Source organism: Echiichthys vipera (genome assembly GCF_963691815.1).
Source record: "Echiichthys vipera genome assembly, chromosome: 2".
Lineage (NCBI taxonomy): Eukaryota > Metazoa > Chordata > Actinopteri > Perciformes > Trachinidae > Echiichthys > Echiichthys vipera.
This window is the reverse complement of record NC_139827.1, coordinates 4,673,027-4,699,484: the sequence shown is the minus strand read 5'-3', so window position 1 is coordinate 4,699,484 and position 26,458 is coordinate 4,673,027. Positions and strand designations below refer to the sequence as shown.

Below are 26,458 nucleotides of genomic sequence, written 5' to 3'. Positions count from 1 at the left end.
TTTCATTAGACACAGGAATACATGCATCGGAAATTCATATTGAGGTCCCATGTACTGGAAGTACAAAGGTGGGACTTTGCCACTATGGCCTGATCAAATGAGTTGAACCTGAACAGCTTGACAGGATTTAATATTTAACACTAATATACACTGTAAAGGTGCAGTCTTGCTGTTTCCTCAGTAGTGTTGTTCAGAGCTCAGTCACCCTCTCGGCTGGATTGACAGGGACAACAGTGATGTTGAAATCCTAATAGCATACGTTTATGTTGTAGAAAACTGTTTTTTTTTGTAGATATAAAGTCAAACAGATCTGCAGCTGTGACTTAGATTCAGATTTATCTATAAACTAATTTGGGCAGATTCGGTATTTTAGGCAAAGTTCAGTGTTTCCTGAACAGTTTCCAATCGTTCCGATTAATGCAAATCTGAAACAAAGAGCGAGGTTTGCTCGTTAGTGAGTTCGTCCAATCAGGTGTGGGGAAAGGTTCATATCGAGACGTGATTGAAGGAAAGACATGTCAATCATTTACAGACTACTACTACTACAACAAATGTATCCATGGTGCTGACAGAGCACAGAGGGAGAAATTAGATTGTTGACCCAGTTTGCATCCTTTTGTCTGTCCCTCGGTCTGTCCTCCCTGTCTGTCTGTCTGTGTGTGTGTGTGTGTGTGTGTGTGTGTGTGTGTGTGTGTGTGTGTCCAGGTACTGAAGACAGGCGTCTGATCTACGAGTGCAACAGTAAGCCGGTGTGTCCTGCCAAGTGCCGCTGCGAGGCAAACGTGGTCGACTGCTCCAACCTCCGCCTCACCAAGTTCCCTGAGCACCTGCCCTCCTCCACCGAAGAGCTGTGAGACACTCAAACACACCCGCCCGCACAAACACACACACACACTGTCAAATAAGAGTCCAGCACATACTGGAATGACCGGCGTCAGTGTTTAAAAACAAGGTGTGAATGTTAATATAGAGTCGAGGACTTTTGAGACTGAAATAACTTCTGGATACAAAGAGTTCATTTGGAAAAAACATAAAAACTAGGGTCATGACCGAAAGAACCAGGTCACGGGTACAAGCGGCCGAAATGTGTTTTCTCAGGAGGGGGGCTGGAGTCTCCCTTAGAGAGGGGGGGAGAAGTTCAGCATCCGTGAGGAACTCGGAGTAGAGCCGCTGCTCCTTTGTGTTGAAATGAGCCAGTTGAGGTGGTTCAGGATCATCTAGTAAGGATGAACCCTGGGCGCCTCCCTAGGGAGGTGTTCCAGGCACGTCCAGCTGGGAGGAGGCCTCGGGGAAGACCCAGGACTAGGTGGAGAGATTAGATCTCCACACTGGCCTGGGAACGCCTCAGGATCCCCCAGTTAGAGCTGGTTAATGTGGCCCGGGAAAGGGAAGTTTGGGGTCCCCTGCTAAAGCTGCTGCCCCCGCGACCCGACCCTGGATAAGAGGCTGAAGATGAGATGAGATGAGATGAGATGAGATGAGAGATAAAAACTAGGGATGCATCTATCGGGTGAACATCAGTATCACCTGATATTCACCGTGTTGACAAGAAAATCGCCTCACACTCGACTACTTGATTATTGCTTTAATCTACAAATCTGTAAAACTGAGTGTCTCCCCAAAGATTCCTGCAAAAACATCACTTTTAATCTTTTGTTTACACGTGCTCGTAAGTTTCTTGGAGTCATTCAGAATGAAAAAAAAGACAAAATTACTGATATGTCGACATTCAATCAAAGTTTTTCTGTTATTTCTTATATTAAAGGTTGTTTGTGTGATTGAATGCGTGCTAAGTGACTTTAAAAAATGTTTATTTATGTTCTTATTATCAAGATTTATTGTTCCCACGGTCCGCGTCCCGTTCTATCCGGGAGATGCTTTTATTCAAGTGCATTCCAGCCTGACCGGTCCCTGTGTGGTCCACAGTATTAAAGCCACATGATTACACTCTTATGCATGTACACACACACACACACACACACAGACTGTATATGAATACACACACACAAACAGGCCCTTCATGGATGTCCATGTTGACATGTTGTGCATGGACTTGTGCTGCATGGATGCACACTCAGTGGACAAACACACACTTTCCAAACCGACTCTTCTGCTAATGATGTTTTTTTGCTCTGCCCCCCCCCCCTCACGTCTGCTCTCTGTGACTGTCCCAGGCGTCTCAACAACAATGACCTCTCCGTGCTGGAGGCCACCGGAGCCTTCAAGGGCCTGTCGCAGCTCAAAAAAATGTAGGTCGACAAAGACGAAAAACCTGCTCATCAAGAGAAACGTCTCGTTGTCTAAAAAACCTTCAAGTGTACTTCCGGCGTAAAATCGTCCCATGATGTTTTTCGGCACTTACATGCATCAAATACGCCATAGCGACAGTTTTTTTTTCATGTATGAACTAATAACGGAGGAATCCCAGAGAGGCGCTAACAGCCGGACGTGGCTAACACTGATTAGCTCGGGGCAGCACGGTGAAGGCATTCAAACGTCTTTTTTAACCACTAATTCTGCTCAAAATAAACAGCAAACCTCTGCAGCAGCATGAGAAGAGTCCCTACACACAAAACAAAGCACCAATGGGCTCCTTCCTCTTGGATTGACTTTGGTAATCCACTTGAATGGACTTTACTATGAGAGGAGCTGGTACAGGGGCCAGTAGGTCAGTCTTTCAAAACACTCTTTTTAATAGACTCCAGGTTCACTAACTAACTATATTGTTGGTGCTTCACCGTACTGCCCTAAGCTAATCAGTTAGCCACGTCCGGCTGTTAGCGACTGTTAGCAACTGTTCCAGATTTCTCTGTTGATAGTTTATACACAAAAAAACTGTCTGTAACTGATGTATTAAGTGCAGAAAAAGACCCTAGGAGGATTTTGCGCTGGGAATTACACTTTAAGCGGGGAAAAGCGTCAGACCAAACTACTCTGACCGTAATGTGAATTTTCAAGGTACTCAAAGCAGTAACAAGAGTACTAAGGTTGACTTCCACCTCATGAATAGGCGGCTGATTTTCAGTTGGATTAATCACAACGACCTGTGAATGAAGCTTGTGATAAACACCACAGTACGTAGACTTTAGAAAACATCTTGTCTTCCTTCCTTCCAGTAATCTGAGCAACAACAAGATCTCGGAGATTGAGGACGGGGCGTTTGAAGGTGCCTCTGCGGCGATGGAGCTTCACCTGACAGCCAATCACCTGGAGTCCGTGAGAGGGAGCATGTTCAAAGGCATGGAGGGACTACGGATGCTGTGAGTTCACATCATACTCCTTTAATATATATATATAATATAATATATAACATTGTTTGTGATGAACGTGGACATTAATAGCATTCTTGTTTGGAGATCGCTCTGTCCTCTTCTATCTTTATTTGTGTCAATGCAACAATTATATGTTTTATATGATGTGATTGGGGCAGCACGGTGGTGTGGAGGTTAGCACTGACGCGGCTGGGGCCCGTCTGTGTGGAGTTTGCGTGTTCTCCTCGTGTCTGCGTGGGTTGTCTCCGGATTCCTCCCACAGTCCAAAGACATGCACGTGTCCATATCGGTCCACCGGTTCCCCGATAGGGACAAGCAGTTGAGGATGGATGGATGATGTGACTGTAAAAGGCTGTTTTTTATGATGTTTAAACAAAACTATTATTGTCTGTAGGGGAGTCCTATAAAAGTTTATTCAGACTTTCTAAAACATTCACAATGAGCTGACGTACCCCCTCATCAAAATCTGAGTGTTTGTGTGTGTGTGTGTGTGTGTGTGTGTGTGTGTGTGTGTGTGTGTGTGTGTGTGTGTGTGTGTGTGTGTGTGTGTGTGTGTGTGTGTGTGTGTGTGTGTGTGTGTGTGTGTGTGTGTGTAGGATGCTGAGGAACAACAAGATCAGCTGCATCCATAACGGCAGCTTCACTGGTCTGAGCAATGTCCGGCTGCTCTCCCTCTATGACAACCAGCTGAGCACCATCCTGCCCGGAGCCTTCGACACACTGCCCAACCTGTCCACACTGTTAGTCTCACACACACACACACACACACACACACACACACACACACACACACACACACACACACACACACACACACACACACACACACACACACACACACACACACACACACACACACGCTCTGTTGTTATCCTCTTTGTCTCCGACTCTACATCTCCTCTGTCCATCAGGAACCTCCTGGCCAATCCTTTTAACTGTGACTGCCGCCTGTCCTGGTTCGGAGCGTGGCTTCGGAGTCGACGAATCGTGACGGGGAATCCTCGCTGTCAGGGCCCCGCCTTCCTCCGAGAGATCCCCCTGCAGGACGTAGCCGTACCAGACTTCCGCTGCGAGGACGGTGCGATACACACGCTCCGACATAAACACAAATACACACTGGACAGGATCAGTTTAAAAAGCCTAATCACTGTAACGTGAATCTACAGCAGAGCGTGTAAAAAAAGAATAAATAAATAAAGAATTGAATTACTGAAGGGTTCAAGGGCCCTGAATCACACATCACATTTCTGAGGGACGCAAAACAACTAATAATACATGCAAAATTACTGTAAACAGATGCTACAGGACTACAAAGAGACGCAAAGTGACCACAAAGAAACCCACAGTTACTAGGAAGAGACACAAAATGGCTAAAAAACAGATGCAAAACCACCATAAAAAGAGGCAAAATTACCACAAACAGATGCAAAACAACCATAAAAAGAGGCAAAATGACCACAAACAGATGCAAAACAACCATAAAAAGAGGCAAAATGACCACAAACAGATGCAATACAACCATAAAAAGATGCAAAATGACTAAAATTGGATGCAAAACCATCACAAAGGGATGCAACATGACCAACAGTAGATTTTTCTGAGTGTGTGTGATTTGTTCCTACGTAGATGACCAGGAGTTCATTGTCTCATTATCCGTCCATGGTTAGAGATGGAGTTTTTACATGACAGTATTAAGCTGAGCTCCCCCATACCCCCCACCTGTCTGTCTGTCTGTCTGTTCAGGCTCAGTTGTGGAGGACAGCAGCTGTGCCCCGGGGCCCCAGTGTCCCAGCCAGTGCACCTGCATAGACACGGTGGTCCGCTGCAGCAACAAACACCTGCAGGCTCTGCCCAGAGGACTCCCCCGCAACGTCACCGAGCTGTGAGTCTGAAACAGCAAAACACCTTTATGACGTCTCACATCATCACGTTGCATCTAAAGTTTAAAACATTTCAAATCAGTCTGATTTTAGCAGTGACATGTTCGAAAGGATTGGCGTCCCCTCACTGGCTGCCTGTCCCTTTTAGATTTGATTTGAATCACTCTCACTGCCATCTTTTGAGTCGTTGCATTGTCTTCTTCATTCTTACCTGTTACTCATTATAACGGTGCTTTCTGTGTGCTGTGTTATTATTCATCGACTGTGATGAGGGTCTCGTTATTCCCCTGCTTTCTTTTATCCGTCCTTGTTTGTGAAGCACTTTGTCACAGTCGTTTCGAAAGGTGCTATATTAATATATTAATATATATTATATATATTATCTTCAGTCCTGTTACTGTCCACGGATAGTTTTGATCGACCTCGCTCACTGCTTGTCTCTCCCAAAAGACAACCGCAGCATGTTTCTAGTATATTATCGTCTAGAACAGGGGTGTCAAACTCAAATTCACAGTGGGCCAAATTTAAAAACTGGGACAAAGTTGCGGGCCAAGCTCAATATTTACAAAAAAGTGCGCTAAAACATGTGCTAAAGTGAGCTCTAGGAGCCACAACGTGTGCTAAAGTGACCTTATGGCAGTCAAAACGTGTGCTGAAGTACCCTCTAGAAGCCAAAACATGTGCTAAAGTGCGCTCTAGGAGTGAAAACGCAGGCTAAAGTGACCTCTCGGAGCCAAAACATGTGCTAAAGTGAGCTCTAGAAGCCAAAACGTGCTAAAGTGAGCTCTAGAAGCCAGAACGTGTGCTAAAGTTACCTTATGGCAGTCAAAACCTGTGCTAAAGTGCCCTCTTGGAGCCAAAACCTGTGCTAAAGTACCCTCTAGAAGCCAAAACATGTGCTAAAGTGCGCTCTAGGAGTGAAAACGCTGGCTAAAGTGTCCTCTCGGGGCCAAAACATGTGCTAAAGTGCCCTCAAGACTGCAAATGTGCATGTTTTCCTTCTCTCCAGATGTGTAACGTTGAACCTTTTCAGTGCAGGTCCTTGTTCTTGTCGTGGTGTTTCTTCTGTTTGATTCTTTGGTTACAGCCACGGTGACAAACAGCTCTTTACCTTCAGACACAGATCATCTGCCTCCCACCGCTGCTGAAAGCTCCTGTCCTCCATCTTTCTTTGGGTCGTTTTTGGGGAGGGGTGGATTCAGTGTGTCTGCAGAGACTGGTAGCATGGATGCTCGTGTTTGTAAACAGAAAAGTAGACGTGTATGTGCTTTATACTCGCGGGCCAGCGCTCAGAGAACCTTTATATGATCTTGGGGGCCAAATATAATTACACCGCGGGCCAGATTTGGCCCACGGGCCTGAGTTTGACACCCCTGGTCTAGAAGGACTATAAAAAGAAGGTCATAACATCCTTTAAATGTTCATAGATTGTACTTTAACATGATGTTTGAAAAGCATATCTTTACTGTCATTGTTGTTGCCACTCTCGCCCTCTCAGGTACCTGGATGGTAACCAGTTCACCAGTGTTCCTAAGGAGTTAGCCACGTTCAAATACCTGCAGCTGGTGTAAGAGCCACTCGACTAAACACTCCATTCACACTGATCCTCTCTCTCCGCTCACCCTCAGCCGCGCCTGCAGTCACTCTACTGACACTCTGTAACAACCACAGACACTTAACAAAGACACTTTCCCGCCTCTGTGAACACGTCTACATTTAGACGCAGGAGGAGGTTTTTATTGATGTACAGTGCAGTGATGCTGACACAGCTCTTGTCTTGACTCGTGCACACTGGATGTCAAGTGAAGCAAACCTGTGAGGATTTATTAGATCTACAGGGTTCGTACAGGGGCTTGAAATCCTTGGAAATGCTTGAATTTTAATGCTAAGGTTTGAAAAGTGCATGAATCTGGGATAAAGTGCTTGAAAGTGCTTGAAATTACATCTGCATTTCATTCGCAACACGTAGCAATTGGCAGTAGCTCAGTCCATAGGTGACTCAGCTGGAAACCGAAAGGTGCGCCGATTCGAGTCCCTGTGTGGACCATGAATGGAGTGTAGGCTGGTGGCTGGAGAGGTGCCAGTTCATCTCCTGGGCACCGAACCCCCGACTGCTCAGGGCGCCGGTCACTGGCAGCCCCCTCACTCTAACATCTCTCCATTAATTGCATGTATATAGGTGCTGTGTGTGCGTGTGTGCGTGTGCGTGTGCGTGCGTGTGTGTAACATGAGTAATAATAGAGTGAAAAAATCTAATTTCCCGTTGTGGGATTAATAAAAGTAAATCTTCTTCAATAGAATAGAGCTATATCATTTAATTTCTTATCTTTCTGGTATAACAAAACAATTTAAGTTGTTTATAACATAACAAAAAAAAAGAGGTGAAATAATAATTTTCAATATCTATGTATATGTAGAAATATGTCACTGTAAGGTGCTGAAAAAAGCTTGAAAATGGTCCAACACAAGCCCCACAGTGTGTCAGTGTGTTCCTGAACACGTCCAGCAGGGGGAGCTGTGGACTGTGCAGTGAAGTCTGTGAGGAGACACTCCAAAAAAGCTTCATGTGTTCAGAAATGATCCTGAACGTCTTCATGTGATCAACTCAAATCATCGATCAGCAGTGTTTTAAGGAGTTTGGAGAGAGAGAAAGAGAGAGAGAGAGAGAGAGAGAGAGAGAGAGAGAGAGAGAGAGAGAGAGAGAGAGAGAGAGAGAGAGAGAGAGAGAGAGAGAGAGAGAGAGAGAGAGAGAGATAGAAAGAGAGAGAGAGAGAGTGGGTACTGATTGGAATTGACCTTTGCCTCCGCAGAGATCTGAGCAACAATAAAATCAGCTCCCTGTCAGACGACTCCTTCTCCAACATGAGCCAGCTTACCACTCTGTGAGTCCACACACACACACACACACACACACACACACACACACACACACACACACACACACACACACACACACACACACACACACACACAGACACCCACTTAGAGATGTCCTTTGTCAAATATTCATTCACCCCAAATGAAAGCTCTGAAGTCACATGTCTGACAGAAAAAGTATATATTCATGTGCTTTAGATAAAATAGGACCAGCGTGTGTTAACGTAAAATCATCAATCGTATTTAAGGAAAGTGCTGTTATCATACTTTTGTGGCATTGAAGGAAGCGATGCATCTATTTGAACATTTCTGTGTTTATTACCAAGTACGTTCTTCACATGCAAGGAGTTTGCCCTGGTGTTCAGTGCACACAGTGATTAAAAAGAAATAAACAAAGTACTGTAGTCCTGAACATGAATATAAAAACAACCATAACAATATGAAACATATACTGTAACAGATATGACAAATAATGTACAATTTAACAGTTAAAAAACGCAAAAAGTTGTGCTGTTCTTATGCAGTAGTAGTAGGGGATGTGCTAAAATGTGCTAAATTTCACAATATATACATACGGTATATATATATTTACATATACACATACTGTATTTACATATATAAATACTGTATTTACATACATCTAGACAGTAATTGCTGAGGTAGCTGCAAAGATTAGCTGGAAACTATAAATATAAATGTCCAAATCCTGTTGTTTCAGCTTCTTCAATGTGAATATTTTCTGGTTTCTTTACTCTTCTGTGACAGTACACTGAATGTCTTTGAGTTGTGGACAAAACCAGACATTTTAGGACGTCGTCTTAAGCTTTTAGAAACACTGATCCGCAGTTCTGACGATCTTTGTTGTGTTGTTGTTTCTCCTCCTGCAGGATCCTCAGTTACAACTCTCTACGCTGTATCCCTCCTCTGGCACTGGGTGGCCTGCGCTCTCTGAGACTGCTGTGAGCTCACACACGCACACACACACACACACACACACACGCACACACACACACACACGCATACACACACACTCACAGCATACCATACATGTCACTGGCCCAAACCACATCACTGCCAGACCTCCTTGCTTTATTACAACAAGCCATCGTCTGTTTTTGGACTTTAAATATTCATCTGTTGCGGTTTCTCTTGAGTTTTGCCTGTTTTTGACCCTTTTTGACCCTTGGCATGTGTGTGTGTGCGTGTCCCCTCTTTCAGCTCTCTCCATGGCAACGACATCTCAGAGCTGCAGCAGGGCATCTTCAGCGACGTGGCCTCCCTGTCTCACCTGTAAGCACTCAAACATACATGCACACACGCAAATGCACAGTGAGAGCTGAGTGTAATGGACAGCGGGGTCCGTCTGCGCTGACAGAATGAGGTCTGTGTGTGTGTGTGTGTGTGTGTGTTTGCGTGTGTGTGTGTGTGTGTGTGTGTGATGTATGTCCATCCCCCTGCTTTTATGGCTCCAGTCAGATGGAGTGCAGTTCTCAGAGAGTGAGTGGTTTCAAGTGGCTGCTCGGTGGATTGAATTAGCTGGAGCGATCCATCGCTTCCCATGGGTCTATTGATCTGAGGCCTGTGTGTGTGTGTGTGTGTGTATGTGTGTGTGTGTGTGTGTGTGTGTGTGTGTGTATGTGTGTGTGTGTGTGTGCGCGTGCATATACAGTAATCATCTTCAGTCAAGTGTGAGCCATGTGAGTCCATCTGAGGATCTATTGTAGGTGTGGAGGGAGGATGAAGAGGAATAAGGAAGGGAGGAGAAGAGTAGCTACATTTTATTTTATTTTATTTTATTTTATTTCAACTGATGCGTGAAATCGAATCCAGCCAGTATAATAATAATAATGACCCGGACTGTAAAGTGATCTCCTGTAACTAATGCTAGTGCTGAGACGGACGTTTTTATATCATTTGAGGTTTCTCTGGTGCTTTTTATAATTATTGGTATAATGTTTTTTCTGTATATTTAGTCTCCGGTTGGTGTGTCACCATATTTATCATGGAGCACCATCTGCTCAGGACGTGCGGGTGTGATGCTCTCAGTGAGAGACAGGAAGTGTTTGGGTGTTTTCCTCCTCATCACTTGTTCCTGATGGAGTTTAATCGACTGAAGACGATTGAATATTGTCTCATGTGACCCTGTTCTCTGTGTGTGTGTGTGTGTGTGTGTGTGTGTGTGTGTGTGTGTGTGTGTGTGTGTGTGTGTGTGTGTGTGTGTGTGTGTGTGTGAGTGTGTGTGTGTGTGTGTGTGTGTGTGTGTGTGTGTGTGTGTGTGTGTGTGTGTGTGTGTGTGTGTGTGTGTGTGAGTGTGTGTGTGTGTGTGTGTGTGTGAGAGAGAGAGATGAGTGATATTTGATCCCACGTTTCTCTGATAATCTTATCAAGTGAATCAATTGACCTGCTCTAAATGAACATTATTATCTTCATGTGTGTGTGTGTGTGTGTGTGTGTGTGTGTGTGTGTGTGTGTGTGTGTGTGTGTGTGTGTGTGTGTGTGTGTGTGTGTGTGTGTGTGTGTGTGAGGACTGAGAGCTCCCCCGTGTGGCTTTACAAATTAGTGCTAAAATGTTGAAGCATTTATCTTTCTTTCTTTCTTTCCTTCTTCCTTTCTTTCTTTCTGTCATTTGTTTGTTTCTCTCTTTCTTTCTTAACGTCTTTCTTTATCCTTCTTTGTTTCTGCTCTTCTTTCTTTCTTTCTTTCTTTCTTTCTTTCTTTTTTCTTTCTCTCCTTTATTTGTTTCTTTTTTTCCGTCTTTATTTTATTATGTCCTTTCTTTCTTTCTTTCTTTCTTTCTTTCTTTCTGTCATTTGTTTGTTTCTCTCTTTCCTTCTTAACGTCTTTCTTCATATCTTTCCCTTTCTTTCTTTCCCTTTCTTTCTTTCTTTCTTTGTTTCTTTCTTTCCTTCTTTATTTTATTATGTCCTTTCTTTCTCGTTCTTTCTTTCTTTCCTTCTTCGTTTCTTGATTTCTGTCATTTGTTTATTTCTCTCTTTCCTTCTTAACGTCTTTCTTCATATCTTTCCCTTTCTTTCTTTATCTTTCTTTGTTTTATGCTCTTCTTTCTTTCTTTCTATCTGTATTTCTTTATTGTTTCTTTCTTTCCATATTTATTTTATTCTGTCCTTTCTTTCTTTGTTTCTTTCTTTCTGTCATTTGTTTGTTTCTCTCTTTCTTTCTTAACATTTTTCTTTCTTTCTCTCTGTCCTTCTTTATTTGTTTCTTTCTTTCCATCTTTTTTTTCTGTCCTTTCTTTCTCGTTCTTTCTTTCTTTCTTCGTTTCTTTCCCATTCTTTCTGTCATTTGTTAGTTTCTTTCTTTATTTCTTAACATCTTTCTTTTATTCTGTCCTTTCTTTCTTTCTTTCTTTCTTAACGTCTCCCCACGCCTTCCCGTTACTTCTTCCTTTCCACCCCTGACAGACTTCCTCTCATCCCCCGTCTCATCTTGTCTTTTACATTTTCCTCATCATTCTTTCCCTCCTCCTTTGTTCTTTCCTTCCTTTATTTTCTTTTTCTTCCCCTCTCCCTGTCCTCTCGTCCCACGTCTCCATAATGAATCCTTCCCACCCTCCCTTTCTCTCCCTTCCTTTCCTTTCCGTCCGTGAGCTCACTCTGTTTCTGTCTCCCTGCATCAGAGCGATCGGGGCCAACCCGCTGTACTGCGACTGCCGTCTGCTGTGGCTCTCAGACTGGGTGAAGAGCGGCTACAAGGAGCCTGGCATCGCTCGCTGTGCCGGACCCGGCGGTATGGAGGGCAAGCTGCTGCTCACCACTCCTGCCGACAAGTTCCAGTGTCTGGGTGAGCCCAAACGACACACACTCACACACTCGTTCAGACCCTTTGTGAACACTTTTGTTGTTTCTCTGGTTTATTTATTTAAAGTGCTTCCTAAATCAAAGTGGCCTGACCTTTTTACTTAATGCTAATACCACCTGTCGTTCAGCAAGAACCGCACGATTCGATGCCATTTCCATTCTTCGGGTCACATTTCAATATGGATTTGATTCCATGTTGATCAAAATGCTTCGATATTGATTCACTGTGATACGTGTAGATGACAGAAATACATCAATAATTCATTTAAGTACCATCTGATGACTTTGAAATTGTAACGTGTGCAATATTTGTGCTGGTTTAGAACAAACTGAGCCCAAAAGAGACAGAAGAGAGTTTCATTATTACTATTAAAATGAGTTCATTAACAGGCTCGTAGGACGTCGTACAAACGTTCTGCATAGAAATTAGTTAAACAGTGAATGAAAGTCGGACGAAAGTGCGATGAAAACGCACCAAGAAACGCCTTGTGACCGGTTTTATCCAACAAAAAGTGCCGGTAAGGGTCAGACACGAAAACCACTTGGTTAGGATCAGAAAAAAAGTCTGTGGTTTGTTTTAGTGCGTCCATGACATGAACGCCACCAGGACATAAACGGCCACCACCAGGGAAATGAACCCAGCTCGTCCGGTTGAAAGTCCTGCTGCTGCTACTTAACGTCTTTCTTTCTCGTTCTTTCTTGTTCACGAGTGAGGGGACGATGGAGCGTGAGTTTGGCCGGAGAATCAGAGCAGCGGGGGCGGAGCTGCAGTCGCTCTACCGCACCGTTGTGACGAAAAGAGAGCTGAGGAAGGCAAAGCTCTGGATCTACCGGTCAATCTTCGTTCCTACCCTCACCTGTGGTCATGAAAGCTGGGTCAGGACCCAAAGAACCAGGTCGTGGGTACAAGCGGCTGAAATGTGTTTCCTCAGGAGGGGGGCTGGAGTCTCCCTTAGAGAGAGGGGGAGAAGTTCAGCATCCGTGAGGAACTCGGAGTAGAGCCGCTGCTCCTTTGCATCGAAAGGAGCCAGTTGAGGTGGTTCAGGATCATCTGGTAAGGATGAACCCTGGGCGCCTCCCTAGGGAGGTGTTCCAGGCACGTCCAGCTGGGAGGAGGCCTCGGGGAAGACCCAGGACCAGGTGGAGAGATTAGATCTCCACACTGGCCTGGGAACGCCTCAGGATCCCCCAGTTAGAGCTGGTTAATGTGGCCCGGGAAAGGGAAGTTTGGGGTCCCCTGCTAAAGCTGCTGCCCCCGAGACCCGACCCCGGATAAGAGGATGAAGATGAGTGATGAGTGATCTCTAACACCTTTGTAATCCTTTCTTAAAACATAATTCTTAATACGTTTCTGTCTTTCCGTCCTCGCAGTATTATACTTTCCTCTTAGTGCTTAACTGCCACACAAACAAAGTGTATTACCATATTTATTCTAGGCTAAAATCGTCCTTTAATATCGCTCATGCCATTGACGGAGTCTGCCTGTAATCGTCATTGGGTCTATTGTGCGACTTCTCAAACAGCAGTACGGATTTAGCTGTGCGATGAGTGCGGAGAGCCGATCTTTTATTCAGTGTTTCGTATTCATGCGTGTGAAGGTATTTGTCTTCCACAGCCTTTTTCTGTGTTGATGAAAATTCTTAATTAATCAACACTGACTTAAAGTTGTGAAATCATTTTAAACTACTGTTAAAACGTACCAGCAGAGGTTTCATCCCGCCGTCTTCAGGGTGTGAGGATGGTGTGAACTTAGCATTAGTGGAGGTTTTGTCAGACCCCTCGTGTATCGTCACAGGTGCTAATTGTAGCATTTTGAATATTAAAATATTAATACACTGTAAAATGAATGGTGGAAAAGCGTGCTGTGTTTAATTAAAACAGAGTGGTGCGTTCTCTCCTCATCTGGGAGCTCCGCACGCTCGTCTTTGTTTCAACTCAAGAGGGTTAAAAACAATTTAGCGGTGCTGCCTTAAGTTCACTAAATATGCATGGCTCTGACACGCGGTGGGTGGTGTCGCCTCCTTCCTGCTCATTTACAGTGTGTTAAATCTCATGCTGCTGCTAATTCATATGAACATTCAAGGTTATAACTGATACCTTTGAGTGCCTTTGGCCAAATAAACAGGATAATGGAACGTCACATGCTTGTTTGGTCTTTGTGGTCATTTTACGTCCATTCTTAGTTGTTTTGTGTGTCTTTGTAACGGTTTTTTCATCTATTTTTTGTCATTTTGCATCATTTTGTGATTGTTTTGCATCTATTTCTAGACATTTTGCATCTTTTTGTGATTGTTTTTGCATCTATTTTTAGTCATTTTGCATCATTTTGTGATTAAATCTCTAACTGACCTCTACGTGTGTGTTATCAGGTCCGGTCGACGCTTCTGTTCAGGCCAAATGCAGCCCCTGTGTGACCTCTCCCTGCCAGAACCAGGGCGTCTGTCAGGTCCACCACACGGAACCGTTCACCTGCACCTGCAAGTCGGGCTTCACGGTATGACACAGTGTGCGTGCTTCGTCGCGTGCTGCAGAGACGCTCACGTGATCTAGTTAGTGAGCTGAGTTTTCCCGACACCTTGTGACCTCTAATCAAAAAAATGACGCACAACAATCCATTTACGAACCGCAAATCCAATGTTTTTCTGTGTTTGCGTGTCTTCTGTGATTATTTTCACATGTGTCTGATGATAATCTCATCAAATTTTCTCTGTGCATCTGATGTGATGTTCATTAATGTGCTCTGTATTAAATGTGTGTGTGTGTGTGTGTGTGTGTGTGTGTGTGTGTGTGTGTGTGTGTGTGTGATATTTCAGGGTAAACACTGTGAGACTCCAGTGGATGCTTGTGTCAGTAATCCCTGCACCAACGGAGGACTCTGCATCAGTGACGAACAGACCAGAGGGTTCAGGTAACATGTCTGAAGACACGTTTGTGGATGGGGATAGAATAAAAATGCAACAACATCATATTCTCTCAAGTTGAGGCATATCGGAGTTCAAATAGTCTATGTGAGAAGTGATAAATGTTCACAGTTTCTAGCTTTCTAACAGGTTTTTTTTTTAATGGAGAGATTGTTTTTGTGAGCTGTCAAAATCAGCGTCTCAACGCGCCGCTCTGGGCTTCGGCTCCGGTGCCGCCTTTAATAGCACCGGGTGCTAATGAGTTGGTTAATAAGCGACGTGAAAGTGACAGTTTATCGTGTTGTGTCTTTCTTTTTGTTTAGCTGTGCGTGTGCGTTTGGCTTCCACGGTACTTTCTGCGAGGTGAACGTGGACGACTGTCAGGAACACGGGTGTGAAAACGACGCCACCTGTGTGGACGGAGTGGGCAACTACACCTGCTTGTGTCCTCCGAACTACACAGGTGTGACTCCGGCTTTGGCTCGCTCTGCCTCCTAATTCCACCTATTGACATTCATATTCACCAGCACTGATCATAAAGCGTTTTACTAAATGAATATGGTAAAGTAAAGAAAGTTTTAAAAGTAACCGTTTGAACTTGAGGAGAGGAGAAATAGTTTGGTGTGAAAGTCCGAAGTGTTTCAGGATCCTTCTCGTTCTCAGGTCTGCTGTGTGAGGAAGAGGAGAGTGTGTGTTCTCCAGGTAGAAACCCGTGTCAGCATCAGTCCACCTGCGTCAGCAGTCCTACCGGCCCCAGGTGACGACGCACACACGCCAGACACACACACACACACACACACACACACACACACACACACACACACTTTATCACTGCGAGGCTCAGCAAAGTTTTAGATCCCAGATGAGATTAAAAATACACACACACAAACACACACACACACACATACACACACACACACACACACACACACACACACACACACACACACACACACACACACACACACAGACATAAGTAAGTTTTGCTGAGGTTTTTGTTGAGTCCCAAAAATCCTACACCATGTCACGTTGTATAATGTGTGTGTGTGTGCGTGTGCGCGTGCGTGTGCGTGTGTGTGTTTGTGCGTGTGTGTTCCAGGTGTGTGTGTATCCCAGGCTGGGTGGGGCCAGACTGCAGTATAGATTATAATGAATGTGCGGACCATCACTGTCAGAACGGAGCTCAGTGTGTCGACCATCTGGACGGGTACAGCTGTGTGTGTCTGCAGGGATACAGGTACTGGGAGCACAGGGAAAACTGGGAGCACAGGTGACACTGTAGATACTGCACCAGGGGAACCGAAGACCGTAGGAAACACGGTTTCTGTTGTTTTCAATTTAAGGGTACCACCTTGATTTAAAGTCCCCATAACCATAAATGGGTTAACATTCAATTTACTGAGTAAATCATCTAAAGTTACACAACACCGACAAAGGGAAAATTTCCTTTTTACAGCAGCAAAGTGGACGGCAAACATAGAAGAAGCATCACTAAGGAACAATACAGTATGAACAATGTAACAATGAAATATAAAAATAAGAACAGCAGAAACAATATATATAATACTTCTTAAATATTTTAAATTCACACTCAGACACAGAGGAAAAATAAAAGTATTGCACATTGTGATTGTAATTCACTGAGCTGAGTATTGACACTGTGAGATGAACCCAGTTGGTGAACATTATAGTTCAGTTATTGTCATGATTTATAATTATTGTTTTTGGTGTGTGTGGTCTCCTCAAAGCCGTGCTGGTTGTACAGTTTGACAGCTGCAGGAAGGAAAGACCTGCGATGCCGCTCCTTCACACACTTTGGGTGACGCAGCCTGTCACTGATGGAGCTCTGCAGTGTTGTCAGTGTTGTTATTGAGATATCAGGTGATAATATTGGCCAATATTAGTCTATCACAGACATATCGGTATCTATCGATATTGGCATATATTTTCCCAATCTTTTTTACAGAACATATAATGTAGAATATCATTCTTGGGCGGATTTAAAAATGGTATCATATAGCTGTTGATTTTATTTTTTTTAATTGATTTGTCCGCAAACTGCTGCTACTGAACATACAGTAAGATTCTCTATTTTATTTATAGCTATTTTATTTTTATTTACTTTTTTTTAAATGGTCAGCGACTGATACTGAACATCCTGTCTAATTAGTTATTTATTTTATATTAATTCCTCTTTTTTGTCAGTTTATTTTTGTAGCATTCATTTCAACAACAAGGTAATTCAAGTGCTTTACACAAAACATTAAAGAAAATAGGGAGAAAGATTACATTAAAATAAAATAATGAAATATATTTATAATTATAGAAATAAAAACAAGGAATTGATGCTGATGAACATAAAATAATGACCATATATATTCAATACATTTGAGGGTTAAGAGTTTAGAATTTAGTCTGCAAGTTTGTGGCAGTAAACACTAAATATTAAATCTAAATATTAAATCTAAATGTTAAATATTAAATCTAAATATTATGTTAAATCTAAATACTAAATATCTAATCTAAATTTTAAATCTTAATACTAAATAATAAACCTATATATTAAATGTAAACACTAAATATTAAATCAATATAATAAATGTTAAATCTTAATATTGAATAAATACAATGAATGCTAAATGTCACTGGTGAAACTAAATATTTAGCTTGTATGCAGATTCACACTCAGTCAGCGGAAGTACCAAAATAAAAGCTTGATTATTTTAAGTCATTCGAGTGTCACAGCACACGTTGTCTGAAACCCTTTGGATTTCTCTTTCCCCCTTATAGTGGTGAGTTTTGTGAGGCGGTCCTTCCTCCTCCCCCGTCTCTGTGCCAGCTGAACCCCTGTCAGAATGGCGCCCCCTGTGTGGAGAAGACGGGGACTGCGGTGTGCCAGTGCCTGCCGGGCTTCGGGGGTCAGAGCTGTGAGAAGCTGCTCAGCGTCAACTTTGTCGACCGCGATTCTTACGTTCAGCTGCAGGACGTGAAGAACTGGCCTCAAGCCAACATCACGCTGCAGGTGAGGGCAAGCTGTTGGTGACAGACGCTGAGGAACGAGAGAAATCAAACATCAGCAGCACAACTTCCTCCACCTGCTCATCTAATCTGGTCATCACCAATACCATTAAAATTTGGATCCAGTTCAGGAAGCAGCACGGCTTGAACAGGGCCTCTCTCCTTGCCCCAGTTTTGAATAACTATGCGTTTCTCCCTCCTGCACCGATCCTACGTTTAGCATGTGGTCAGATAAGGGCCTCAAAACGCTTAATGACTTGTATGACGAAGGTGTTTTTGTGCCCTTTGCATCTATGTCGGACATAACAGCCTGACTAAGGGCGCACTCACACTGTCCTTCCACACCGTGCCCCGTGCTTTAGAGTACTTTCCCCCCCCTCCCTCTCCCCCCGCGCCCCAGGCCCGTTTGTACTCACACTACCTGGGCCTCGCGCAAATGCTTCTTGCCGTCCATACATCATCACGCGGTAACACGTCACACGCATTGATGATGTCATCGCGATGCGTGGCTTTGTTTCCAGATCTTTCCGTAGACCTCAGAGTTTTTGTGCGTCTTGTCGACTGTTTTTGAATCTTTTCATCGACCAAATCTGCAGTAAACACTCCACCTCCGCATCACACCAACGTGAACCTTTCACCGCCATTGTTGTTGTTGTTAAATGTCCGCGCATGGTCCATCCTTCTATTTTCTATGTCCGAACAGGCGCACATAAATTAGGTCAGAACCGCCGTAGGCCTCGTGCTCGTACACGTGCGCACGCTCGTGCTCGTACACGTGGAAACGCGCTCTACAAAAGCCCACCTCTTTCAAGCGGGCCGTGGACGGCCAGCTGTCCGCAGTTATGCGCGGAGCGGTTGCACTCACACTGGTCAAACGCACTAGGCTTTAGCTGAAAAAACGGTTTTGGCCCGGTACAGAAGGACAGTGAGAGTGCGCCCTAATAGCCACTTTTTCTGTACCTTCAAATGAGACATTTTATCCAAAAGCAGTTCCCACATTTTCTGAACTGCCCCCCTGAAGCTGAGATGAACCAATTCCTGTCTCTCACCGTACAACACAAACCACTGATATCTGTGATTTATATTAAGATTGCTCTTCTCAGCCCAGTTCCCTCTGTAGCGCCCGAAAATGCATGGGTAAAGGATTTGGGGGTAGACGTTACTGAGGTCCAGTGGAGGGACATTCTGAAACTGGTCCATTCATCCTCCATATGTGCCCGGCACGGCCTATCACAGTGGAAGCTGCTTCATAGAGCCCATTTCACCAACGCTACATTGGCTAAGATATAACCTAGCCACAGTGATGCTTGTAACTGTTGTAAGCAGTCCCCAGACGACCACGCACACATGTTCTGGATGTGCGATATATTCCAGACCCTTAAACATGCTCTCAACAAAAATTGGGAACCAAATCCTCTGACGGCTCTTTTTCGGCTCCCTCCGTAATCTGCCCATCACTACACAGCGCGTTGTGACCTTTACCACCCTGCTCGCCAGACTTACAACAGTTGGATACGTGAAACTTTACCATGTCCACAGTTAGAGAAGTGTAGGTTTTCACAGAGGGGATCTTTGACAGCATCCCACTAAAGTTGGGACCCACTGCTGGCTCTCATTAATAACAGTCTCACTGTTGCTCCTGATGAGGCTGAGGACGCTTCCTAATACTAATTGCTTAGGTGGTTACCGTGACTACGTCTGACATAGGGTTGTTGGGAGGAATAGCGGGATTCATGTTGGGGTTTCTTTTTCACTTGAAAGCAGACAGAGCATGTGTGTGTGTGTGTGTGTGTGTGTGTGTGTGTGTTTCAGGTGTCAACAGCAGAGGAAAACGGTATCTTGCTCTATAACGGAGACAACGAGCCGATAGCTGTGGAGCTCCATCAGGGTCATGTCAGAGTTATTTATGACCCCGGGAACCAACCTGCCACCACTATCTACAGGTACACACACACACACACACACACACACACACACACACACACACACACTCTCACACAGTTACTACAATGTCTGTTGTTACAAGGAAGAAGAAACAACAGAAGAGGAACCAAATTAATGCTGCAACAATTGATTTTTATTTGAATAATTGATTTGTTAATTGCCAATTATCGATGAATCGGTTTGAAGCAGAGCCCATGTTGACTGACTGGACTCTCGCCTCTCGATGCATCACTTCTTCACCGTTTCTCGCTAACTCTCAAAAACCGCTCTACCGCTCTGTCGCTCTGCAGAGGGGCGTGCAACTCAAGCGGTGAAAGCGGTAGACCACTGGAAGGGACGCTGCGACGATGACAGGCAGGAAGGTTGGCGAACAGAACATGTTGATATACGTTATTATCCCATATAGGTGGATAGTTAACACCCACAGCAGATGAGACAAAATCAGGGGAAACTAAGTGGGGAATAGGTTGTTATACAGCATTTTTCTGCGTCATCTGCTCAACCCGACGACTTCGACGTGTGTGACATCATCACACTCGACCTTGTGACTCCATCCGGCAACTTCCAGGTTAGATAAGTGTGTTCTCATCATCACATATTGAGAGCTGAGTGTTCTCGAGCCCTGAGCGATGCACTGGACACTCTCTCTCTCTCGAGCTCGCCGTAGCCAAGCAAAGCCTCTCAGAGCCTCTCAGCGCGTGTGTTTGTGCAAGTGACGTCCGTTGTTGCTCAGAGCGAATCCTGCAGCGGTGAGGGAACGCTGGACAGATGATAACAGGAAGTGTGGGTATTTTGGTTAAATCACAGACGCAAGCCAGAGAGAACACTTGAAGCTGAATGTCCACTTGATCAGGTGTCAAGTGCTTAAATGTTTCACTGTTAGGAGGAGTCTCGGCCAGCTGGCAGCCCGGCACACGTGCACTCAGAGGCTATTTGTGTGATAAGCAGCTGCATTGAGAGCATGGCAACTCATCTGAGATGTGATAGATGAAGAGAACACGAAAAGTTTTGAGAAAACAGAGAAATTGAGACGTGGAAAGGGGGGATTCATAAATGTCTGTTTTAAAGGGGGACACATTCTTCTCATTTTCAGCTCCATACTTGTAATTTGGGTTTCTAATGAAAACACATTTACATGATTTAATGTTCAAAAAACACATTCGTTTGTCTCGTACTGTCTGTCTGAATATACCTGTATTCCAGTGGCAACTGCTGGTTTTGCAAGGACGGGGAAGCAAGTTTTTCAGGCCTACATCATAATTGTGTTTGTTTTATTTATATGTAAATTCTACCCTTCGAACCAACTAGGCGTCCTTTCCAGGGACTTGACCAGTGTCCTCTTAATGGCCAGCAGAGCCAGGCTGCTTAAACGGCCTTGGCCCAGCTGGAGCTGCTGCGCCAGGCTACTGTGAAGTGTGACCGCCTGTGAGTGTGAGTGTGAGTGATCATGACGGGGGGAGAAGCTCTGCAGCTGTTGCTGCTCGTTGGGGAAAGAAACCACAGAGTGACAGAACAGAGACGAGAAACACAACAATAGTCGTTTTTAACTGAGACAAAGTCTCTGGGGATCGGTAAAGTCTCCGGATCAGTTCAGAACAACAGAATGAAAAACTTGGAAAATGCTCCGCTGGATGTTTATTCTTCAAGATCGCTGATTCGCTCATTTAGCTGTCAATCAAAAAAGGATTCCGCCTCAGACAGCTCAGCCAATCATCATGCAGAAGCCAAGCGTCCGGGCCAGCCCACTGTCCCATTGACCCCCAAAGACGCTGAGTGTCCGATAGCTGGTACAAAGCCCAGCATTTATCCAATGAGCGTCTACTTTGGCTGCAGTGGAACAACCCGCTCTACGCTTCCCCACTGAAGTCAGTAGAAGCTGAGCGTCCAACTGTGTAAAGCGCTGAACAAAAGATGAAGGCTTCCTAGTGCGTATTTACTCAGTGAAATGTACACACTGCAGCACATATTTCACCACGTTTTTTTTTGTTAGGTGGCATTTTAGGGGGAGCTGAGCTTCCCTTGCAGTCTTACAGCAAACGCCACTGCTGCATTCCTCCTGTCTGAAATGCTGCGTTTTAGCACCTGTCTCTTTAAAGTGAAATTCCAGTGTAAAGCCATTCCAGGGTCTTTTTTTGGGAAATAAACTCATCAAATAAGCCGTTGAGACCATTCTTTTGGTGTAGAAACCAATTAACGGAGAAATGCAGGAGAGTCACTAACAGCCAGTTAACACTGATTATCTTGGGGCAGCACGGTTAAGGCATTCAAACATCTTTTATAATGATGCTCAAAACCACCAGTCTAGCAGGAATGACACAGATCCAGCTGGTGCCCAGTCTTTTAAAGGAAGAGGCAGGACGCGCTAAGCATTGGTTGGGTGACGTCTTAAGACCAAACAAAACACACCTCAGACATTACAATTCTTAACATTCTGAACCTCCCTAATCACAAGGTCTCAGTGTACAGATGCACAAATATGCCTTTATACCATCATGAGGCAGTTATTTACGTTATCCAATAAGAAGGTTAAATAGAGGAGACACTGAACTGCGTCTGACCTGACAAAACTATGATTATGAATTACGAATATCCCAAATTCCCGCAACAGACTCTCCGAGATATCTCCGTCAATATCTGTTACACAAAAGAATTTGTCACGAAAGAAAAAGACCCTGGGATGATTTTACGCTGGAATTTCACTTTAAGACCTCATTACATTCTGAACCACAGAGTTAGACATAAAAAAAACTTGGTTGTAAATGTATTAAGTGTGTGTTACACGCTCTACACACAGCACTGAGACGGTGAACGATGGGCAGTTTCACACGGTGGAGCTGGTGACCTTCAATCGGATGGTGAACCTGTCTGTGGACGGAGGAGAGCCAACCACTCTGGACAGTCAGGGCCGGAGCCAGCAGGTGACGGGGGATGCACCTCTGTACGTTGGAGGTAAGAGCAGAGAGCCAGAGGGTAAACACACCTTAACTCAGATAGATAAAACTATCCACGGACCCGTTTGTAGCGATCAGTCACAAGATGGATTTTGTGTCTCCCCGTGTGTTTCTCCAGGTATGCCTGAGGCGGTGATGGATGCCTCTCTGGGTCTCTCCTCTCAGACCCTCAACATGTCCAGTTTCCACGGCTGCATCAGGAACCTCTACATCAACCACGAGCTGCAAGACTTCACCCGCAGTCACATGAAGCCGGGGGTGGTGCCGGGCTGTCAGCCCTGCCGCAAACTCTACTGTCTGCACGGCATCTGCCAGCCCGACGCTGCTCAGGTAGGAGACGTGACGACAGCCTGTGTCAGCGGTGAAAAGACATGCAAACACAACAATAACACAAACGTTCAGTCGAAGCCTAATGGGGTGTTTGCACTAAATACAAAGCAACTTTTCACGTGGTGCACGGTGTATGGATTTAATATATGTGTGTGTGGGGGTCACTTTTAAAAAACAAGGGCTACACGGTGGTGTAGTGGTTAGCACTGTCGCCTCACAGCGGGAAGGTTACAGGTTTGAATCCCGGCCTGGGCCCTTCTGTGTGGAGTTTGCATGTTCTCTCAGTGTCTGCGTGGGTTTTCTCCGGGTTCTCCGGTTTCCTCCCACAATCCAAAGACATGCATGTGTGTGTTAGGTTAATTGATGACTCTAAAATTGCCCGTAGGTGTGAATGGTTGTCTGTCTCTGTTTGTCTCTATGTGCCCTGTGATAGACTGGCGTCCTGTCCAGGGAGGACCCCGCCTCACGCCCGATGTCAGCTGGGATCGGCTCCAGCCCCCCCCCCCCCCCCGCGACCCCGACCCCGGGATAAGCGGTTGAAGATGAATGAATGATTTAAAAAAATAGAAATTAGTGCAAACCTGAGTGAATTATCAGTGTGTGTGTATGTAACAGTGTGTGTTAGACATGGAAATGAAGTGAAATGGAAAAAAGTCGGCGTACGTTAGGATCAGGATATTGGCATTAAACTGCTGAACTAGTATGTTGTTGTTTTTTAAATAACCAAGGCACTTCAAAAACTTGAAAATGGACCTTGAAAGTGCTGAAAACGTGCTTGAATTTGACCTTGGCGTACAAACCCTCTTTATTATGTACGTCCTGTTTATGTTTACGTGAATGTTTCAACAGCCAAGCTCTCTTTTGATGGTTTATAATGGATCAGGACTGTTCCCTGACACTTGAATGTTTTACTCTATACGGTATGTCATAGCAAACAGGCATTTCCATTATTAAAGAGCTCTCTGTACTCCTGAAGTAGTTGCAAAAGGGGAGCGTTGAGGGACAGAGAATAAAGGAAACATAAGAAGAGAAGGTTAATGATGATAAGTGCATTTTTCTTTCATTCAGGTACAACCTATTTTTTTTTTTCCACATATGTTGCTTAGAGGAAGTAGTTAACATGTCGTCTTTCACAGGGTCCCCAGTGTCTCTGCACGCCAGGATGGACAGGAGAGCACTGTGACCAGCCAATAACAGGCAGCCTTACTGGAGCGGATGTCGTCACCACGGCAACCGGTGTCAACCCCTGTGAAGGCAGCAAGTGAGTGTGTTTGGTGTGTGGCATTTACTTCATGCACCGCCTTAACTCTGAAGTGTCATGACGAGTCTTTCCCCCCCCCATCTTCCTCATTCATCCAGGTGTGTGAAGGGCGTGTGCACGGTGCTGGACGCGCAGACGTACCGCTGCGACTGCGAGGAGGGATACCGCGGCGCGTTGTGCAACCTGCAGGAGGAGCCGGCGGGTTTGTGCCGGGGTCTGCAGTGTTTGCATGGCGGGTGTCAGGAGACGGAGGGTGGGGAGCGCTGTGTCTGTGAGCCAGGATACACCGGAGAGAGCTGTGATATTGGTGAGGAAGGACGACACCTATGTCCGTTTGCCGTAAATGTTTGTCAAGATGGTCACCATGTCAGATTAGGTGAACATGCAGCTTTAAAGTTTTAATCCGTAAGATTTTCATCTAGTTAATTGTGTGTTAATTTCCTCTCTGAGTTAAAACAATGGTGATTGATCATGTGACCCACTAATGAGTATTCACATCTGTGTGTCTGTGGAGACATTCCCTCTGTAAATGTAAATGCGGCGCCATGTCACGAGCAGCGTCACTGCCGGTTATGCTGCGTTCACTTGTAATCAGAAATCTGGAACCTGAACTTCTGAGTCAGGCTTGTAGTAAGGGCAGAAGTGTGAACAGGTGCGTGCGTGCGTGTGTGTGTGTGTGTGTGTGTGTGTGTGTGTGTAAGAGGGGAACATATAGGGGACGGACGGGAGGTAGAGAGGTGAAAGAAGTTTACAGAAGAGAAAAAAAAAAAGTCAACGCACATAGTGACCGTGAACGTGACGTGGAGGCTCTGAAACAACAGACTCACCTGCAATTACCTCTTACCGCCACAGAGGCCGCTAGAAAAACGTATCTCTAATCTGACAGATTATGACCTTAAACACACTACGAGTTAAACTTAAAGGTTGAAGATGGAGAAAGAGAAGGACACCGCCATCTAGTGTCTCAAGATCATAGTTGCAACAACAAAAAATAATTCCAGCAGTCCTGTTGCCAGGTTCGTTGCCGAGTGTGTGAAGCGATCAGCCTGCTCCATGTCAGTGATGAATCATACAGGGTAACGACTACTTTCGACTAATCAACAGTATTTAACGTTAGCAAGTCTTCAACTGGAAGTCTTTCCTTGAGTTGTGTGTAATAGACACACACACACAACTCAAAATGATTCCTTGTGTCTGTAGCCGAAACACAGACAACCCTGGCAACCAGCAACGCCCAACGCTATTGGCTGCTACAATGTAATCAGAACGTGAACCCGTCAAAGACTCAATGTACATATTTAAAAGCAAGACTTTCATTCTGTAACCCTCAAAACGCCCCGTGGGTGTATTGTCTTTTTTTTTTAATATAGCTTTTAATAAAGATTCTACAGATTCACCCTTTAAATATGAACATTGAACTGAAGCTTGTCTCTATAATTTTTGGCTAAATCGCAATTCAAATCGCAATATCTGTAAGAAAAGTCACAATTGGATATTTTCCTCAATAAAGATATTGTCTTGGAAAAAATCAGTTTTTTTGTGAATTGACCCTTTAACCCCGGCGCTCTCTTCCCACTTCCTGTGCGTCCACAGAGTCTCCGTGTCGAGGTGAGCCGTTGAGAGATTACCACCGTCTGCAGCAGGGGTCCGTCCTCTGCCAGACGTCCAAGACTTTCTCCTGGGTCGAATGTCGCGGCCGGTGCCAGGCGGGAACCGATCCAAGCGCCGCCGCCGCCTCTACCGCCGCTTCCTGCTGCGCCCCTCTGAGGGTCCGACGCCGGCAGCTCACCTTCGAATGCGACGACGGGACCTCGTTCATGCAGGACGTGGAGAAGCCTGTGGAATGTGGCTGCAAAGAGTGTGTGTAGTACTGTGGGTGTAACGGTGCGCACACACACAAACACAACACACACACACACACACACACAAAACTAAAGAGGTACACACACTGTAGGCATTCTATCACTGATAAACGGACATTTTTGGTGTTTGTTTCGTGTGTTTTTGTCGCGCACAGGCGTAGTTTCGTAACATAAGACGGTTCTTCCCCTCTCGAAAACACGAAAACCAACGAGTCAACCTCATTGTCTTCCTCTTTACCTGCTGCAGGAGAACCTGCCCACTAACTACCTAACACCGGCTCGTTTTTAAATACTCGTGTGTTGAAAAAAGCCTCCGTTTGCCTTCTCGTATGTGTTTCTGATGTG

General features: G+C 44.8%; 1 protein-coding gene across 1 annotated transcript in view; it reads left to right on the top strand.

The window, feature by feature from the left end:
- The window catches only part of LOC310959947 (slit homolog 1 protein-like), a gene marked incomplete at both ends in the record, with an annotated part of 82,056 nt that extends 55,937 nt beyond the window's left edge, over positions 1-26,119 (top strand). The window contains 23 exons of the mRNA XM_083931503.1: positions 706-850; positions 2,175-2,249; positions 3,117-3,260; positions 3,869-4,012; positions 4,184-4,350; positions 5,016-5,154; positions 6,651-6,719; positions 7,963-8,034; positions 8,917-8,988; positions 9,248-9,319; positions 11,667-11,830; positions 14,217-14,341; positions 14,661-14,755; positions 15,071-15,210; positions 15,411-15,504; positions 15,847-15,984; positions 17,538-17,769; positions 19,578-19,708; positions 22,504-22,658; positions 22,779-22,990; positions 24,127-24,251; positions 24,350-24,558; positions 25,845-26,119. Of these exons, the coding sequence (XP_083787629.1) occupies positions 706-850; positions 2,175-2,249; positions 3,117-3,260; positions 3,869-4,012; positions 4,184-4,350; positions 5,016-5,154; positions 6,651-6,719; positions 7,963-8,034; positions 8,917-8,988; positions 9,248-9,319; positions 11,667-11,830; positions 14,217-14,341; positions 14,661-14,755; positions 15,071-15,210; positions 15,411-15,504; positions 15,847-15,984; positions 17,538-17,769; positions 19,578-19,708; positions 22,504-22,658; positions 22,779-22,990; positions 24,127-24,251; positions 24,350-24,558; positions 25,845-26,119 (3,194 nt within the window). The remainder of the gene's footprint in view (positions 1-705; positions 851-2,174; positions 2,250-3,116; positions 3,261-3,868; positions 4,013-4,183; positions 4,351-5,015; positions 5,155-6,650; positions 6,720-7,962; positions 8,035-8,916; positions 8,989-9,247; positions 9,320-11,666; positions 11,831-14,216; positions 14,342-14,660; positions 14,756-15,070; positions 15,211-15,410; positions 15,505-15,846; positions 15,985-17,537; positions 17,770-19,577; positions 19,709-22,503; positions 22,659-22,778; positions 22,991-24,126; positions 24,252-24,349; positions 24,559-25,844) is intronic.
- Positions 26,120-26,458: the final 339 nt, after the last annotated feature.